This window comes from Chiloscyllium plagiosum, chromosome 28 (assembly GCF_004010195.1).
Source record: "Chiloscyllium plagiosum isolate BGI_BamShark_2017 chromosome 28, ASM401019v2, whole genome shotgun sequence".
NCBI lineage: Eukaryota > Metazoa > Chordata > Chondrichthyes > Orectolobiformes > Hemiscylliidae > Chiloscyllium > Chiloscyllium plagiosum.
Genome location: NC_057737.1, coordinates 44,718,706 through 44,737,968, shown reverse-complemented (window position 1 = coordinate 44,737,968; position 19,263 = coordinate 44,718,706). Strand labels below are relative to the sequence as shown.

General features: G+C 41.2%; 1 protein-coding gene across 1 annotated transcript in view; it reads right to left on the bottom strand.

Annotated features, from left to right (window-relative positions):
• Positions 1–481: 481 nt before the first annotated feature.
• Positions 482–19,263, bottom strand: part of styxl1 (serine/threonine/tyrosine interacting-like 1) — a 35,155-nt gene continuing 16,373 nt past the window's right edge. The window contains exons 4-8 of the mRNA XM_043718798.1: positions 17,986–18,119; positions 12,152–12,297; positions 11,191–11,285; positions 3,718–3,827; positions 482–1,021 (exon numbers count right to left, since the gene is read on the bottom strand). Coding sequence (XP_043574733.1) covers positions 890–1,021; positions 3,718–3,827; positions 11,191–11,285; positions 12,152–12,297; positions 17,986–18,119 — 617 coding nt within the window. The 3' untranslated portion in view covers positions 482–889. The remainder of the gene's footprint in view (positions 1,022–3,717; positions 3,828–11,190; positions 11,286–12,151; positions 12,298–17,985; positions 18,120–19,263) is intronic.

Here is a 19,263-nt window from a genome sequence, read left to right as displayed (position 1 = left end):
TACCCCTCTTAACAACTGGTTTAGGGCAGGGTTTTTGAGACAGGCACTACCTTGTCCTCTGGCTGATTCAGCGTAAGCAGCAGGTTCTTACAACAATTAATACAGTAAACACTTATTCTCCACAGAAATGCACTTAATTTTTTTAAATTCAGTACTGTAGCAATTAGACCCACCCACCTTAAACTAATCAACTAGGTTGTAAGTGCATTGTGCTGGCATTCTGGTGGCCCCAGGCAGTGTCTGTATTTGCTCTGCTGTCTCTCGCCATATTGTGGTCCGATGGCCATCTTGTGTGTCAAGTGGCCAACTTATGGCTCAGCGGCCATCTTGTGTGTTCGTGTGCCTAGTGTCATCCTGCTCCGTGCCATCTCCCACTTCAGTAGTTTCCTAAGCCTATTGTGATTTCTTTGTTTCAAAACTGACTCATTTCACATCTTTACCCACAGGAATATTATGTTGTTTTCAATTTCCTCTCATTTTTAATTCCATTTTCAACTGTTAAAAAAAAGTGTTGATTCAGGAGAGGGCAAAATAAATCCAAACAATATGATGACTAATTTCCCCAACAGCTGTTCAGCCTGGTGTTCTGATAACAGTTGGGACAGTCAGGCATCATTTAAAACAACATTTAACACTGCACTCATATGAAAGCTTGAAATACAAATTAATGATAAATCCACTACATACAATCCAAGATGCATTCATTTGTTGTTATACAAAATGTTACAATCACAATTAAGAATTCTACTGAAAACTAAAATCAGTGTCAGTATAAATTAAATCTTGGGCATCTTTCATTAATCAAGTTATTAGCTCTTAAAAAAACAGAAATGTATTCAATTGTAAATTCATGGTGAATGCACCTTAGTTTTTACAGCTTACAAAAATTTCAGTAATAAGGGTCAGAGACATTTGTGATCATTTGCTCCAATACAGATTTCTCCCATTTAGAAAGTTGCCATACAAAATCTCGATGTGGCCGAATGGTTGCTTTACACTTCTGAACAAGCGCCCAAGCATCCTAGGGGAAAAGAACATTTCGGTACTTTTAATTCATCTGGAAACTCCACCGCTCAAATGATGGCAACCAAAAATATGACTTAGATTTCTCAGTAGTAAACTGTGGCTCAATTTTCAACACTGTAGTTGGATAGGGAGAGATGGGTCTTCCCCATGTTCTGGAGTTTGGCACAGTGCCTTTTCCTCTTTCTTTTTTTCAGTGAGAACTTTTTTGGAGTTTGAAAGCTCTTTCTTTTGTGAGAAAGAGCTGTGCATTCTTGTTGGATTGACCCTTTGAAACCCTAAGAATTTTCCTAATATAAATTTCAGATTTGTTCTACTAGGGCCAACTACCTTTGCGAATGGTAGACCTGAACTATGCGTTTACAATTATTATTGGCTCACGCATTCAACTAGAAATGCAGTAAATAGATTGACAAGTTGCCACTGCAGTAAGTTGAGGTAGGGTTGAACAACTGATAAAAGATTCATTTCCCCTCCAAGTCCCATCACTGGGAATTGGCACCTTAACAGAATTTGAAGGAATGAATATAAAGCAGAAATAGAAGAAGCAACATCGCAGGAACATTTCCATTTCAAGCAACAATAGAAAGAAGAAATAATTCTTCCCAGCTTGTGACTCAAAGAGAAAAACATTTAAACTGGAAAACTGAGAGTCCAAAGATGTCCAGGTTAGTTGAACTGGCCATGGTAAATTGCCCATTGTGTATAGAGATGTGCCGGCTAAGTGGTTAGCCCTGGGAAATGCAGGGTAGAGGGGTCGGTCTGATGGGATGCTCTTTGGAGGGTTGGTGTGGAATCACTGGGCCGAATGCCCTGCTTCCACCCTGTGGGGATTCTATGATCCTATGGGAGTGGTGATCAAATGACTTTTTTCTCAGGAGAAAATGAATTATACACAGAACAGAATCTTTCCTTGTTGTGAGGCAAGTGGCTGGAGAGGAGCATTACCAGTTAGGCTGATGTCAGGGACTTGGCTTCCCACCAGCATAGGAAATAAAATCTTGAGGCGGCAGACCCTAGGCTTCCTCTTTCTTACCTGCCACAATTGAGGGCTTAAATGGTCAACTAGCAACCAATTGACAACCACTTAAGGGCCTCTCTGCACCCCCATGACAATTGTGGGCGGCACGGTGGCACAGTGGTTAGCACTGCTGCCTCGCAGCGCCAGAGACCCGGGTTCAATTCCCGCCTCAGGCGACTGACTGTGTGGAGTTTGCACATTCTCCCCGTGTCTGCGTGGGTTTCTCCGGGTGCTCCGGTTTCCTCCCACACTCCAAAGATGTGCAAGTCAGGTGAATTGGCCATGCTAAATTGCCTGTAGTGTTAGGTAAAGGGGTAAATGTAGGGGTATGGGTGGGTTACGCTTCGGCGGGTCGGTGTGGACTTGTTGGGCCGAAGGGCCTGTTTCCACACTGTAAGTAATCTAATCTAATCTAATCTAATCTAATCTAATTAACTGTACTTCCAGCAGGTGAGAATAATGGCAGCTCACCTAACTGATAAAGTAGAGCAGCCACCAAACAGGTTGATGGGGTAAGGTCTGCCTTTTACTGAGGTTGATTGGTGGTGGTGGGGGGGTGGTCACAGATGTGGGTGAGGGCTTGGGAACAGTGCTGGCCATGGAACTTCATCACTTATTGCTGACATTCTGACACCCATTCCCCATGACCCCCAGCCTTGTTGATTCCTCCTGGACTTTGGTGTTTGAGTGTACCATCAGAGGCCACAAGTTTTGAAGCCTGTGCTGTAGCTGCTGACCTCTGATTTTCCAACAGTTTGAGAGCTGTCCTGGCAAGTGATGTGTTGAAAATCCCACCAAGGGGCAGCTTAGGTGTCAGATAGGCACAAACTTTGGCGGGCTTTCCTATTTGTGTTCGACACAGAGTGGCAGTTCCCACTGCACTTTAAAGTAAAAGCAGAAATTTTGGCCATAGTTTGGGAAGAGATTTATTTTATTTTGTTCCATGCTTCCTCATGCTGTACAAATTAAGCTACTCAAACCGCAAGTGACAGTTGGGGAAAGGGACTGTAGCGAGACAATGGTCAACATCAACACAGTACAATGGGACTCACTATACTCTACCCAACACTTGGTCCAAAAAAAGCAGAAATATCCACAATTAGGAGGTTCTACCTCCTTTATCACTGGTCCCTAGCCAAAGACATGCTACAGTAAACATCATGTCCCAAGGCTGTATCTCAAATAATTTTCCTTTATATTTCCATTTTTTTGAGAATCCAGACAATCAGCCACTCATGCTTTTCACACTGTAATCATAGAATCTCTACAGTGCAGAAAGAAGCTATTTGGTCCATCAAGTTTGCAGTGACCCTTCAAATAGCATCCCACCCAAATCCAGCCTGCCCACCCTGTCCTTGTAACCCCACACTTAGCATGGCTAACCTACCTAACCTGCATATCTTTGGACTATGGGAAGAAACCGCAGCATCCAGCAGAAACACATGCAGAAATAGGGAAAAAGTGCAAACTCCACACAGACAAGAGTGGAATCAAAACTAGGTCCCTGGTGCTGTGAGGCAACAGTGCTAACCACTGTGCCACCGTGCTGCCCCTTAATCAGACAATAGTGAAAGAAAAGATAATTTAAGAATGGAGTTATCATATTGTTCTCAGAGTATAGCTGGCCTTGATACTACCACATAAGTTCACTTGTGTAAAAGTTTTTCAGTTACCTTCAGTGTAATTTTCTGAGAATACATGAGGTAGGCCATCACTGTAGTACAGCAACGACTTATACCCAAAGTGGAGAATACCAGCACCGCACCTTTATCTAATTGTTCATCTGGAAGAAAGGAATGTGTTTAATGTACATTTGATACACCTCATATTAAACTTCTTTAATTACATGTAATCAAGAAAAAAAGGTCATAGGTCCTGAATTTGCTCAATCATTCTAGCAAACACTACTGGGTGTGGGCATGGAAAACTATGCTTTGTTGCAACCTTACTATGGCATGCTGTTGGATATGGGCCGATGATAAAGGAGGTGTGTGTGTGTGTGAGATAAAGGAGGTGGATGTGTGTGTGTGTGTGTGTCCCAGTGTGCCACCAGAGATGTGGGGTCAACTCCTATATTCAAACCTCTGAGCAATGAAGGAAAGCATGCTAAATGCTTTCATAATCACCCTATCTATGTATGTATGATGCTAACTTCAAAGAATTATATAACTGAACTTCTAGGTCTCTCTATTCCACAACACTACCCAAGGCCCTACTTTTAATTGCTTAAGTCCTGCCCTGTTTACTTTACCAAAATGCAATACCTTGCATTTATCCAAATTATCTGCCACCCAGCAGCCCCAGTTGATCAAGATCTCTTTGTAATCTTAGATTATCTTCTTCACTGTGCACCATAAGGTCTGAAGTGGGGATTTTCACCAATGATTGCACAATGTTCAGCAGCATTCATGACTCCTCAGACACTGAAGTAGACCATGTCCAAACGCAGCAGGATCTGGACAATATTCAGGCAAGTGGCAAGTTATATTCATGCCACCCAAATGCCAGGTTATGATATTCACCAATAAGAGACAAATTAACCACTGCCCCTTGACATTCAATGGTGTTACCATCATCGAGTTCCCCCACGATCAACATCATGGGAGTTATCAACGATCAGAAACTCAACTGGACTCACCCTATAAATTCAGTGGCTACAAGAGCAGGTTAGAGGCTCTGAGTACTGTGGTGAGTAGCTTATCTTCTGGCTCCCAAAAACCTGTCCACCATCTACACGCACAAATCAGGAGCGTGATGGAATACTCCCCACTTATTGATGAGTGCAGCCCCAAAAACTCTCCAGAGAAAAGCAGATCCCTTCATTTGCACCATATCCCCATTCCCTCCATCACTGACACTCAGTAGCAGCATCTACAAGGTGCACTGCAGAAATTTACCAAAGTTACTTAGGCAGCATCTTCCAAATCCACAACCACTTCCATCAAGAAGGACAAGGGCAGCAGATATACAGGAACACCACGTCCTGCAAATTCCCCTCCAAGCTATTCACCATCCTGAACTTGGAAATATATTACTGTTCCTTCACTGTCACTGGGTCAAAATCCTGGAATTCCCTCCCTTAATGGCATTGTGGGTCAACCGACAGCAGGTGGACTGCAACAGTTCAAGAAGGTAGTTCACCACGACCACCTTCTCAAGGGCAACTAGGGACGGGCAATAAATGCTGGCCAGCCTGCGAAGTCTGCATCCCACAAAATGAATAAATACAAAAAGCTTACCATCAATTTTGGTGTAATCCACAAACTTACAAATCATGCCTTCTATGTTCTCATCTAAATCATTTATATAAATGACAATCAAGAGTGGGCCAGCACTGATCACTGTGGAACACTGCTGGTTACAAGCCTCTAGTGCAACAAATAACCCTCCACCATCACTCTATTGTCTCCTGCCATTAAGCCAATTTTTTATCCAACTGGCAAGTTCACCCTGAATCCCATGTGATTGAACTTTACTTATTAGTCTACTATGTAGAACCTTGTCAAAGGCGTTACTAAAGTCCAAATAAACAATATCGGCTGCCATGTCCTCATCAATCTTCTTGGTTACTTCCTCAAAGAACTCAAGTTTGTGAGACACTATTTCCCTTCCACAAAACCATTGGTGATTATTCCCAATCATTCTTTGCCTCTCAAAATGCATATAAGTCCTATCTTTCAAAATTACTTCCAACAACTTACCCACCACTGAAGTCAGACTCATGGGTCTATAGTTCTCAGACTTCTCTTTAGATCCATTCTTAAACAAAGGCACAACATTAGGCCACTTTTGGAATATTATGACAATTCTAGTCTCCTTCCTATCACAAGGATGTTGTGAAACTTGAAAGGGTTCAGAAAAGATTTACAAGGATTTTGCCAGATTTGGAGGACTTGAGCTACAGGGAGAGGCTGAATAGGCTGGGGCTGTTTTCCCTGGAGTGTCGAAGGCTGAGGGGTGACCTCAGAGGTTTATAAAATCATGAGGGGCATGGATAGGATAAATAGACAAGGGTCTTTTCCATGGGGTGGGGAGTCCAGAACTAGAGGGCATAGGTTTAGGATGAGAAGGGAAAGATATAAAAGAGACCTAAGGAGCAACTTTTTCATGCAAAGGGTGGTGCGTGTATGGAATGAGCTGCCACAGGAAGTGGTGGAAGCTCGTACAATTGCAACATGTAAAAAGCATCTGGATGGGTATATGAATAGGAAAGGTTTAGAGGGATATGGGTCAAGTGCTGGCAAATGGGACTAGATTAGGTTGGGATATCTGGTCGGCATGGACGAGTTGGACCAAAGGGTCTGTTTCCATGCTATACATCTCTATGACTCTATTCGCCACTCTCCACTCATCCAGCAGTTATGGATGATATACATATTACTGCAAAAGACCCTCAATTTCGTCCCTAACTTTCCACAATGTCCTGGGATACACTAGATCAGGTCCTGGTGACTTATCCACCTTTATGTTTACTAAGACCTCCAGCATTTCCTCTTCTGTAATGTGAATGGTTTAAAAACATCAATATTTCACTCCCTCAGTCCTCTTGCCTCCATTTCTTCTCCAGTAAAAACTGATGGGAAATATTCATTTAATATCCCTCCCATCTCCTGAGGTTCAACATATAGTCAACTTCTTTGATCTTTAAAGGGTCCTACTTTCTCTCTACCTGTTGTCTAGTTCCTAATGTACTTGGAGAATCTCTTTGGATTATCCTTAACCTTATTTGCCAAGGCTATCTCATTTGCCTCCCTGGTCTCTCTCACCGTTCAAGAGATTCATTTGAACCCAGTTGTCTATATCTAATTTATGATTTTTTAAAATTCTTTACTAAATCCTCAATATCTTTATTCATCCATTGTTCTCTAATCCTACCAGCCTTACTTCTCACTATAACAGGAACTTAATGACTCTGAACTCGGGTTATCAAATTTTTAAAACGCCCTCTCACATATCAAAAGTCCCTTTACCTTTGAACAGTCTACTCCAATCAACTTTCGAAAGTTCTTGTCTAATACCATTAAAACTTATCTTACTCCAATTTGTTATGAAGGTAGAGGTACTGTACCTTTAAGAGAGTTGATAGGCTAGCAAGGACAAAGCACAGGGAGTCCGGAACAAGGTAACAAAGTAACACTTGGTCGAAACAGTTGGGAGCAGTGGGGTTGCCATGAAACAAAAACAAATTCAAATTCGGCCAATCAGTTTAAATTATGCCCCAAGATACCAGAATCCAATCAAATTTGAATTTAGTATTTTGATAATATTAAAATCAATGAAACAATTCAATGTTCTGGGGTATAAAATCAGATATTTTGAACAGCGAGAGGGAGAACTGCCAAGCCACCAACAAATACAGACTGCCAGCAGAACAATTCTCTGAAAGGTACCTGTCTATAAGAAGTTTGCGCAGAACATCAAAACGAGGACATAGGAAAATCTGCAGAGGAAGATACAAAGAGAAGATTCGACAGCTGACTGATTTTGAAAGTTGAGAGTTTTTTATAAATCTTAATCGGGATTTTTTTAATCAGACAAGTATTGTAGAGTGGGAAGAGAAAGGAGCTGTAAATAGTTGTTGTTTTAAAATCCTCTTTGGATTTAAAGAATAACGTTGTTACTTTTTACTTTAAATAGTGATCCCTGGGATAGTTCTTTGCCTCTCGAATTTTAACAGATTACAGCATGGGGTGAATCTTTTCTGTGTTGCTGGTTTAAACTAGCAGAGGGGTTTACCCCGTGTCATAACAAATTAAAAACTTTTGTTTTTATGGAAGGCTATTCCTGTCTTGTGTTAGTCACTGCCAGAAACGACCCATTTATTCCTGCTGTCTGCTTCCTGTCTACTGATGAATTCTCAATCCATGACAGTATATTACCACCAATCCAATGTGCTTTGATTTTGCACACTAAATGTGGAACTTGATCAAACGCTTTCTGAAAATCCAAACCTACCACATCCACTGGTTCTCCCTGATCTATTCTATTAATTATGTCCTCAAAATACTCCAGTAGTTTTGTGAAACATGATTTATGTTTTATAAATCAATTTTAACTTTGTGTCATTCCTTCTGTATTCTCTAAGTATCCTGTTATGACATTCTTTATAATAGACACTAACACTTTTCCTTCCATTTATATTAAACCAACCAGTCTGTAATTCTCTGTTTTCCCTACTTGCTCTTTTTTTAAACAGTCGGATTACATTTCGCATACTCCAATATGTTGGAACTGTTGCAGAATCTAAGAATTTTGGATGATGATGACAAACACATCCACTATTTCTATAACCACCTACTTCAATACCCTGATTATCAGGCCTTCGGGTTTTTTCAGCTTTCAGTCCCATTAATTTCTCCAGCACTACGAACTCATAATATTAATCTTCTTCAATTCATCCTTCACAATAGATCCTTGCTTCTGTATCATTTCTGGTAAATTATTTGTGTCTTTCTCTGTGAAGCAAGGCTAAAGTAGTTGGTTAAATGCTCTGACATTTCAAATTCTCCATTATCAATACTCCATTTTCAGACTGTAAGGGGCCTGCATTTGTCTGCACTAATATTTTACTTTATACATTCTCGATGGTGGGTCCTGCCTGAAAAGTCAACTCTCCTGCTCCTCTGATGCTGCTTGACCTGCTGTGCTTTTTCCAGCTCCACATTTTATTGATTCGGACTTTCTAGCATCTGCAGTCCTCACTATTCCCACTTTATACATTCTTATTTAATCTCTTACAGTCCACTCTTACATTCCTCATATAGTGTACTTTCCCCTCTTAATCAATTTCTTGGTCCTGCTTTCCTGAATTTCAGTCCTCAGCCTTGCTCCCTTTTCTAGCAACTCAATATGCCTTCTCTTTGAATCTATTACTTAGTTTCTTGTGATAGCCATAGTTGGGCCACTTTTTCTGTTATGTTCCTTCAGCCCAATAGGAATGTATAAATGTTGCAAAGCATGCATTTGTTCCTGAAATATTAACCATTGCTTATTCACTGACATGCCTTTTAATGAAGTTACCCAGTATACTTCCAGCCAACTCATCCCTCATAACTTTGCAGTTTCCTTTGTTTAGATTTAGGACCCCTGTTTCAGATTTGACTCATCATTTTCTATCTCAGTGAAGAATTCTAGCATAGAACATAGAACAATACAGCACAGAACAGGCCCTTCGGCCCACGATGTTGTGCCGAACATTTGTCCTAGCTTAAGCACCTATCCATGTATCTATCCAATTGCCGCTTAAAGGTCACCAATGATTCTGACTCTGCCACTCCCACAGAATCATGCAGAATCATGCTAGAAAGGGTTTAGAGGGGTTTGGGCCAAGAGTGAGTAAATTGGACTAGATTAGGTTGGGATACCTGGTCAGCATGGACGGGTTGGACCGAAAGGTCTGCTTCCATGCTGTACATCTCTATGACTCTATATTTGAGAAGCAGTCCTTTGGCCCATGGAGTCAACACTGACCCTTCAAAGAGCATCCCACCCAGACCCATTCCCCTATTCCTGCAAGCCAGAATTTCCCCAGGCCAATCCACCAAACCTACACATCTTTGGACTGTGGGAGGAAACCCATGCAGACACGGGGTGAATATGTAAATTCCACAAAGACAGTGGAATGGAACCTGGGTCCCTGGCACAGTGAGGCAGCAGTGCTAACTGCTGAGCCACCTTGTCACCCAATCACTTGTTATGATCACTTTTTCCTAAAAGGTCTTTGACAACAATGTTATGAATTAATTGCTTTTCATTTAGAGGGCTACACTGAAAGGGCTGGAGAATGGGTATAGCTGGGTGCTCTTTTGGGAACTGGTGCAAACACGATGGGTCAACTGGCCTTTTTTGATGCTGTAAAATTCTATAATTCTGTGATTTACAAGTCACTGAATGATAAGTTATTTGTTTTGTATTAAAGCAGGACAAGACTGTCCCGAAATTGACATTAAACTACCCTGGAGGGTGTTTCAGATGAAATAGTCATATCACCTAACCAGGAGAAAGTGAGGACTACAGAAGCTGGAGATCAGAGTCGAGAGCGTGTTGCTGGAAAAGCACAGCAGGTCAGGCAGCATCCGAGGAGCAGGAGAATTTACGTTTCGGGCATATTCCTGACGAAGGGCTTCTGCCCAAAACGTCCATTCTCCTACCCCTCGGATGCTGCCTGACCTGCTGTGCTTTTCCAGCAACACACATATCACCTCACCACACTGATAAATTGACTTGCACTGGTACTTTTCTGAAATTCTAGTTGAGATATTCTGACTTAGTCTGCTGTTACCTAAGCAGTGATTGCTCGATACAACCACTGGATTCCCAAAACAAAATATGCTATTCCCCACACTAAAAAAGATAAAGTTGTCACAATCTACCAGACCATAAAGCTAGTCTCTCATTAGACAGATGACTGGTGGTGGTTTAATCTGAGAGTCACCATACCTGAGGCGAGGGGAAAGCTTAAGAAGGTGAGTCCTTCATTGTAACCTTCCCGTAATAATGTCCCTGACTTTCATGAGCACAAAAATGTCCCAGTAACATTGCAACTGGTGGATTGCTTCAATGAAGCTGTTTTTAACCACAAAATCAAAACCTCTTCCCTAACATCTTTGAGGAGAAAGTGAGGGCTGCAGATGCTGGAGATCAGAGCTGAAAATGTGTTGCTGGAAAAGCACAGCAGGTCAGGCAGCATCCAAGGAACAGGAGAATCGACGTTTCGGGCATAAGCCCTTCTTCAGGAATGAGGAAAGTGTGTCCAGCAGGCTAAGATAAAAGGTAGGGAGGAGGGACTTGGGGGAGGGGCTTTGGATTTCCTATCGCATTTCCAAAGCCCCTCCCCCAAGTCCCTCCTCCCTACTTTTTATCTTAGCCTACTGGACAAATTTCCTCATTCCTGAAGAAGGGCTTATGCCCGAAACGTCGATTCTCCTGTTCCTTGGATGCTGCCTGACCTGCTGCGCTTTTCCAACAACACATTTTCAGCTCTTCCCTAACATGTCAACTTTTATAGTACAGCATCTGCAGGCCTCAGCATTGACAAGCAAACTATTAACTCATTGAAGTGTCACAGTGCACTTTTATACTGTGACACTTGCATTTGTGTGCTGCAAAGGAAATTTAATATTTGCAGGAGTAGTAATTAAACTCACCGAGGAATTCACACATCATTGGGAAGTGGGCCAGAAGATTAGTTTCTTCTGAAGAAGGAACGTGTAAAATTGGAGTAAAGCTCTCTTCTGCAATGCTGAAATGACAAACAGGTTGCAATAATTGTTTTGTAATGTGCTATCATACAATCATAAGACCAGAACCACATTGTGGAATAAGTAGTATACATAAATTATAATTGTATTATTGTAGATCAATGTTAGTACAAAATAATTGGATATATAGTTGAAAAGATTCATGAGGCTATGAAGAAGAGTAGATAAGTGAGACAACTTGCTGAACTCCTTCGAAAAAGGCATTGGGATGATGGATTAAATGACCCCCTGTGTGACAGGATCCTTCATGAGGTAGAAATTTCAAGGAATTGGAGAAGTTTCTGCCCAAGCTTTTCTACATTTATAGATAAATGGATACTCATGCTCAGTTTTGATCTTTTTTCAGAAAATGTAAACAACAAAGTCTGTTCCCACAAAACTGCTGATAAGTATGTACAGCAGTCCCTGGGGTGTGAATGAGTTCCGTTGTATAGTCTGTTCGCAAGTCTACTTGTAAGTAAGTTATGATTTGGAGGTGCTGGTGTTGGACTGGGGTGGACAAAGTTAAAAATCACACAACACCAGGTTATAGTCCAAAAGGATGGACTATATGCAAATTGGTACACAATGCAAGACAATATAAAGGTGCCATTTACAGACACACTAAATTTGCTTGTGTCGCATCTTTAAAATTATACCCCCGTATGAGATTGATTTCTTAAGTACGTGCATTTGTAAGTCAGATATTTGTAAATTGAGAACCCTGTGTAGATCCGCTCACTCGCAAGGTCTCAAAAGCCACCATTGACTCGTCTGGTCTGATCATGCAGTCTTTTCATAATCATTAAGGGAGTTCTGGAGGAATGGTATCCGCAAGATAGCAAAGAGTATTGTTTAAATCACTCACATGATCTCTTTTTCACGACAGAGGTTGAGGTAAGCCTTGATTTTTAGATTTTTCTGAATCTGTCTGTCAGAGGCTTGTTTAAAAGCACCCATGTAAAGTTTGGCTGGTAAAATCTCAGCAGGATAGGGTTCAAAAGCATCCAGTTCCTAGAGAGAATTCATCATGTAGAAAATTTTAAAATTTCCCTGTTCCATCAAGCCAGAACCTGCCTAAATTGCTTATACTACATGCACCTGCATACTTTTCTGTCTTTATAGAACTCAGATTTTCCCTCATCTGGGAAAAAGGGATAGGAAAGTACAAATTTGGAAACAGAACACGCCAATTTGGCTCCTTGACCCCATTTTGCCATAAGACTGTGGACTCAAGGGGAGATAATTAGATGCTTTATTGTCGGTGATGATCAAATCTTGGCATTGTGTGGCAAGAATATTATAATCTTTTAGCCAAAACCTGAATATTGTCCATTTCTTGTGCATATGGACATGCATTACTTCAGTAATATAAAACACAGACCTGTGGATGCTAGAAATCTGAAATATAAACAGAAATTGTTGGAGAAACTGAGCAGGTCTGGCAGCATCTGTGGAGAAAAAGCAGAGTTAACATTTTAGGTCCAGTGATCCTTTTTCAGGGCTTCAGGACTCTTTCAATATTTGGGGAGTGGTAAATGGTGTTGAAAATTGTGCAAACATCAGCAAACAATCCTACTTCTAACTTTCGGATGGAGGTAAGGTAATTGATGAAGCAGCGAAAGAGCGTTGGATGTAGGTCATTGTGCTAAACTGCTCCTGCAGTGAAGTATCTGAACTGAGATGCCTCCAACAACCACAACTACCTTTCTTTGTGCCAGGTATTACTTCAAACAGTGGAGAATTTTCTCCCTGATTCCCATGAGTTCTGGATTTGCTAAGATTCTTGGTCAAATGCTGCTGCGATGTCAACAGCAGTCATTCTCACCTTAATTCTAGAGTGTTCAGCTGTTTTCCCAAGATTGTAATCTGGTCAGGAGCTGACTGGCCATAGCAAAACCCAAATTGAACATCAGCAAGCAGTTTATGGCTCAGCAATACCGAATGCTATTTGCTACAATATCCAGACTTTGACTGATAATTGTCAACATTCATATCATAGAAGTATGACATACGAGAGATGTTAATCTTCTTCACTTGACTTTCAGTAGCATTATCTCCACTGAATCCCTCAACGTTAACATTCTAGGTGTTAACCATTGATCAGAAACTGAACTGGACAAGACAAATAATTGCTGTGGCCACAGGAGCGGGTCAGAATTCTGCCGCAAATAACTCACCTCCTATCTTCCCAATGCCTGTCCACCATCTAGAAGGTAATTAAAGCTTGCCTTCCTTGTGTGTTGTGGCTTTAATTTTAGTGGAGGGGTCATGTATAGAATATAGGTACTGTTACTACATAACTACACCACATTGAATGAATAAGTTAGTGAGAATGAAAAAGAATCCCCTAAAAATGAAAAGTAGACTTCGAAAATCAATATGTAGTCTCAAAAAGAGACTACGACAGAAAATAATATTTCAACCTTGACCCACCATCATTCACAACAGAATGTGGCAGAACTGCAAATTTAGATCTGATCTGTTCATTGTGGGATTTAACTTTGCTGTTTATTGCATGCTCCTTCTTCAGTTTGGCACCCAAGTAGTCCTATGTTATTGCTTCACTGGGTTGCACCTCAATTTTAGGTATGTGTGCTGAGATATTAAAGGGTTAATTTGCTCTGCTGACCTACAGCAAATACGATGTCCTGAGGGTAGGGTGTTATGCCTCTGTCTTAGGGTGATATGTCTCTGTCTTAACAGGTAGAATGTAAGGAATTTACATTGTCATCCCTTGTCATTCAGAGCCATTTGCATGGCCATTTCCTAATTATTCAGAGTAAATTTACATTGTCATCCCCTTCTATTTGCATCATCATCATTCAGAATCAATAAGAACATTGCACTTGGAATTCTGACCACACCCTGGTTAAAAACACAATTTATAACAGATCTGGCCATTAAAGGATGATTCACATTACACTGTTTCTGGAGATGATCAGGTCACTCCATTGCGAATTGAGTGGTTTGTGACTGTGAGGGAGTGGCTGAGGGTTGTCTTGTGGGCATTACTGACTGTGATGGAAAGAATTTGTATATAGGAAGGACTGTTTCCTTGTTCAGAGAGATCATTTGACAGGCTTCGCAAGCATTGTGAAGAGTGTTAAGGGTTCCTCTCCGGCTTGTACTTTCTTAATAAAATTTTGGCTGTTCACAGAAGTTGGTGTTTTGCAGCTGCATCAAATGTGTAAGAATCTCAAGAAAAATGAACCTAACAGTGTCACTTGTCATGCTTTCTACACTCTTCATTGAAACAAGCCAATCTCCCAGCTTGGTGGTAATGGAACAGTTGGAGTTAGGTCAACTCATGAAGTTATACATTTTGCTTGAATACCATTCTGTGGCTGCCAAAGGCCCACAACACCTTATGGAGTTTTGAGTTGCCAATCTATTCAAAATCTTTTCCACTTCGCACAGTTGGTCGTGCTACTCATCTATCATTGTGAAGGCCGAACTTGATCTCTACAAAGATTATGTGATGGTCACCTTTAGCAATACTGTCATGAATAGATGTATCTATGACATATAAATTGGTCAGGAAGAAGTAATTTTCGTTTTGGTTCCCTTGACACCTGTTTAGCAACAGTGTCCATTAAAACCCAGCCTGCTTTATCAGTAGTGGTGCTTTTCAGCCACTCTTTGATGGACATTAAAGTCCCCCATCAGATTATATTCTGTGACCTTTCCATCATCAATGCTTCTTCTAACTGGCTTTCAAATTGGAGGAGTACTGCTTCATCAGCTGAGGAAGTGGAGTTGGTAAGGTAGGTGGTAATCAGCAGAGGTACCTTCTTCCTGTTTGATCTGATTCCATGAGACTTCATGGGGTCGAGAGTCAATGTCCAAGGCACCCAGACAACCCCTCCTGACAGTGTAACACCAGTGCCACCAACTCTGTTGGTTCTATCCTAACTGTGCAACTGTTTGATACAACTGAGCAGCTTGCTAGGCCATTTCCAAGGGCATTTAAGAATCCACATTGCTGTGGATCAGGAATATGTTTGAAGGCCAGACCAGGTAAGGACCACAGAGTTCAATCAACCAGATTGTTTTTAAATGGCTTCATAGTTGCCATTAGACAAACTTCATATTCTCTTCAGATTTATGCCTGAAACGTTGATCCTCCTGCTCCTCGGATGCTGCCTGACCTGCTGTGCTTTACCAGCGCCACACTCTTTGACTCTGATCTCCAGCATCTGCAATCCTCACTTTCTCCTAACTTCATACTCTACCAGATGGTGGTTGGAATTTGACTATTAGCCTTGTCCTCTGGATTATTCACCCAGTGGCATTAGCATTGTACTACCACCTCGTCTTTTTCATGGACACTCAGATCCCTTTGTTCAGGATAGAATGGAACTAGGGGCAGGAGGAGACCACGTTGCCCTTCAAACTTCCTCTATTATAAAGTTATGGCTGATCTTTTAACTCAGCCACATCTTCCCACATTATCCATGTATCCCTTGATTCCCTTAGTACCAATTAATCTATTCATCTCTGAATTAAGTATGCTCAACAACTAAGCACACACAGGGCAAAAGTGAGGAATGCTGATGCTGGAGATCGGAGTCTAGATTAGAGTGGTGCTGGAAAAGCACAGCAGGTCAGGCAGTATCCGAGGAGCAGGATGAAGGGCTTTTGCCTAAAACATCAGGTTTCCTGCTCCTTGGTTGCTGTGCTTTTTCAGCACTACTCTGATCTAAACTAAGCATACACAGTCCTCTGGAGTAAATAATTCCAAAAGGACAAAACATTTTGCATGAAGATATTTACCGCCATGCCAGTCCTTATTTAGTGACCATGATCCCAAGTTTTGAACTTTCCAGCCTGAGAATACAGCCTCCGAGAATCTATCCCAAGTCTCTCAATAATTTAGTACACAATGAGATCATCTTTCTCTCTCTTCTAAACATTCAGAAATATAAACCGAGTCTCACTTCATAGGAAAATCCTCTCATCCCAGGATCTAGTGAACATGAATGCACTCCATTTAATATATCTTTCCTTAGATGAGCAGAATGCCTTCCTGACCACCTTATGTAACAGTCCTGCAATCTTCAGGTATCCATAGACATATATGAGATCCCTTTGGTCCTCCACACATTTCAGAATCTCACCAAACATTCTGTGTTCAATGGCCCTATTTGTCGACCCTAAATACATTACCTCATGCTTCTCCAGATTGAATTGTAATTGTCACCTTTTTTCCTCAACTAACTAGTTCATTGATATCTTCTTATATTCTGTGATTTCCTTTCTCACCCATATCAACTTATTTTCATACAAGTTGTAACCTTCTCAATCATGCCTGTCAAATCACTAAAACAATTATCTACTAATTCTCTTTGCTTCCTGTCACTGAGTTTCAACTTGCCATTTTCCCTCCAATCCCATGAACCTCTTAATTTGAAGATCAGCCTGCCATGTGTACATCACTTGGGATGCAGCAAAAGAGATGGACCAGAGCTGGCAGCTGTCTTATGGCCATTGTCCCACATAGGAACAGAAAAATTAAACCTGAGAGCAGGAAGTTAGTCTGCCACGTGGGATTTTGTCAAAAGCCTTGCTAAAGTCTACATTACATATGCTGCCCTGATCAATCCTCCTATTACTTCCTCAAACATTTCAATCATTTTAGTCAGACTCACACTTATTTTAACAAAGCGATGTCTAATGTCCATGATTAATCTGTGTCTTTCTAAATAATAATTCTGTGGTTTTGCAGAAATTTTTCCAATAATTTAGATTAGATCAGATTAGATTACTTACAGTGTGGAAACAGGCCCTTCGGCCCAACAAGTCCACACCGACCTGCCGAAGCGCAACCCACCCATTCCCCTACATTTACCCCTTTTACCTAACACTACGGGCAATTTAGCATGGCCAATTCACCTGAATTCATCTGACCTGCAAATCTTTGGACTGTGGGAGGAAACCGGAGCACTCGGAGGAAACCCACGCAGACACGTGGAGAATGTGCAAACTCCACACAGTCAATCGCCTGAGTCAGGAATTGAACCCAGGTCTCTGGCGCTGTGAGGCAGCAGTGCTAACCACTTTGTCACCGTGCCACCCACAAATTTCTTGAGCAGCAAGCTCAAGCTGACTGGTCTGCAATCACTCAGACTTTCTCTCTTTTTAAATGACAGCAGAACATTAACATTTCTCCAGTCTTTTGGCATCAATGACAATAACCAAAGATAATTTGAAAATGATGGTCAGATCCTCCTCTATTTCTTCCTTTGGCAGCCTGGGATACCTTTCAGTCACACTGGGTGATATGATTGCTTTCAATGTTCTAATCACCTTAATGTTTCTTTTCTCACTATGTTAATCCCACCCATTATTTCACATTACTCCTCCTTAACTACAGTTTCTGCTTTGTCCCTCATTGTGAAAACATCTTTGAAATGACGAACAACACAATTACTTTGTTCAACAGTAGGGCAAGTGCAGCGGACTTAGCAGAGCTACATTGATTCTTATTTTAACACCTATTAGGGAAGCGAAAGAGCAATCTGAATGTGAATCTTCTTTCTTACCAACAAAAGTGATACCATCATTAAAACCATGTCACAGGTCCAGATTTTCACAAAGAATGCACAGGGATAGTGTACAATACCCCATGCAACTCACTTTTGTAACACAGATTCAACAGGCTGAACATAAAGTCAGATGGCTCAAGATTACCAAACATACCTGTGGCATGTAAAATATTTTCTGTGTCCTGAAGAATGGATAGCAGGCAGAGAAGAATTCGTACCCACCATTTAGGACCATGATAGGTTGGCGACTGATAACTTCCAGCAGCTTTGCATATAGTATAGCAGGACCTCGAATTGATACAGAATTAATTAGTATCATGACTTATTAGCCCAAGATGACAGTATTATGAAACCTCAGTTTAAAGAAATCAGTCTTAATTCATACACTCAGTCCATGAATTCCTGAACCTGAATTGCACATGGCTGACTTTGGAGTGAAGCCCGTGTGGATTATGAATCCCAGTTGCTTGATGATAATTCAGAATTGAAAGGGGGATTTTACTGGCCCATGGTTAGCAGGCTGGAGGTGGAGGGTGGTAAAATGCCACAAAGCCATGTCTAGGAAGCTTCCCAATACAGCCCCAGGACTAAGCCATTTTATTAGCAATGAGATTGGAAGTTGGCCTGATCAAAGGCACACAGCTAATTGAAATAATTAAGGGTCACATAAGGGGCTTAAGAAGACATACCACCTGCTGCAAGCATCCTTTCAAGTCAGAGATGAGGGCAATTTTTTTTCTCAAGAATAGAGATGAATCTTCGGAACTGTCTTCTGCAAAATAGTGGAAGCAGAATCTTTAAATATTTTTAAGGCAGAAGTTGATAGATTCTCGATAAGCAACCAGTTAAAGGTTTTTTTCAGGTCGGTGGGAATGAAATCAGCCATCATAATTTTGAATGACAGAGCAGGATCGAGGGGCGAAGTGCTAATTAGTATGTTTGTATGTCTCACCAAACTGACAAAAATTCAAAATTATTTTTTGGACAGGAAAAGTTGGAACATTGGCGATCATTTTCTTTCAGGTCTCTTAAGTGGAGATGCAATGTAAAACAGAGGTTCTTCAATAAGAGAGGAGGGAGAACATCACAATTCAGCACTCAGATTCTATAATTGCAACTTCCCAATTCAGAGGCATAAAGGGCAACTATGGAACTCTGTTGCCACCCATTTTAAGACTAGCAAACTCAATTAGCTTAACTGAAATAAAGCCATCTTTTTCTATGTTGTGACTCAGTTGCTTAATGGCTGAACCCCTGAGACAGCAAGGTAGTCAGTACTGTTAAATGTGGTAAAAACAATGACTGCAGATGCTGGAAACCAGATTCTGGATCAGTGGTGCTGGAAGAGCACAGCAGTTCAGGCAGCATCCAAAGAGCTTCGAAATCAACGTTTCGGGCAAAAGCCCTTCATCAGGAATAAAGGCAGTGAGCC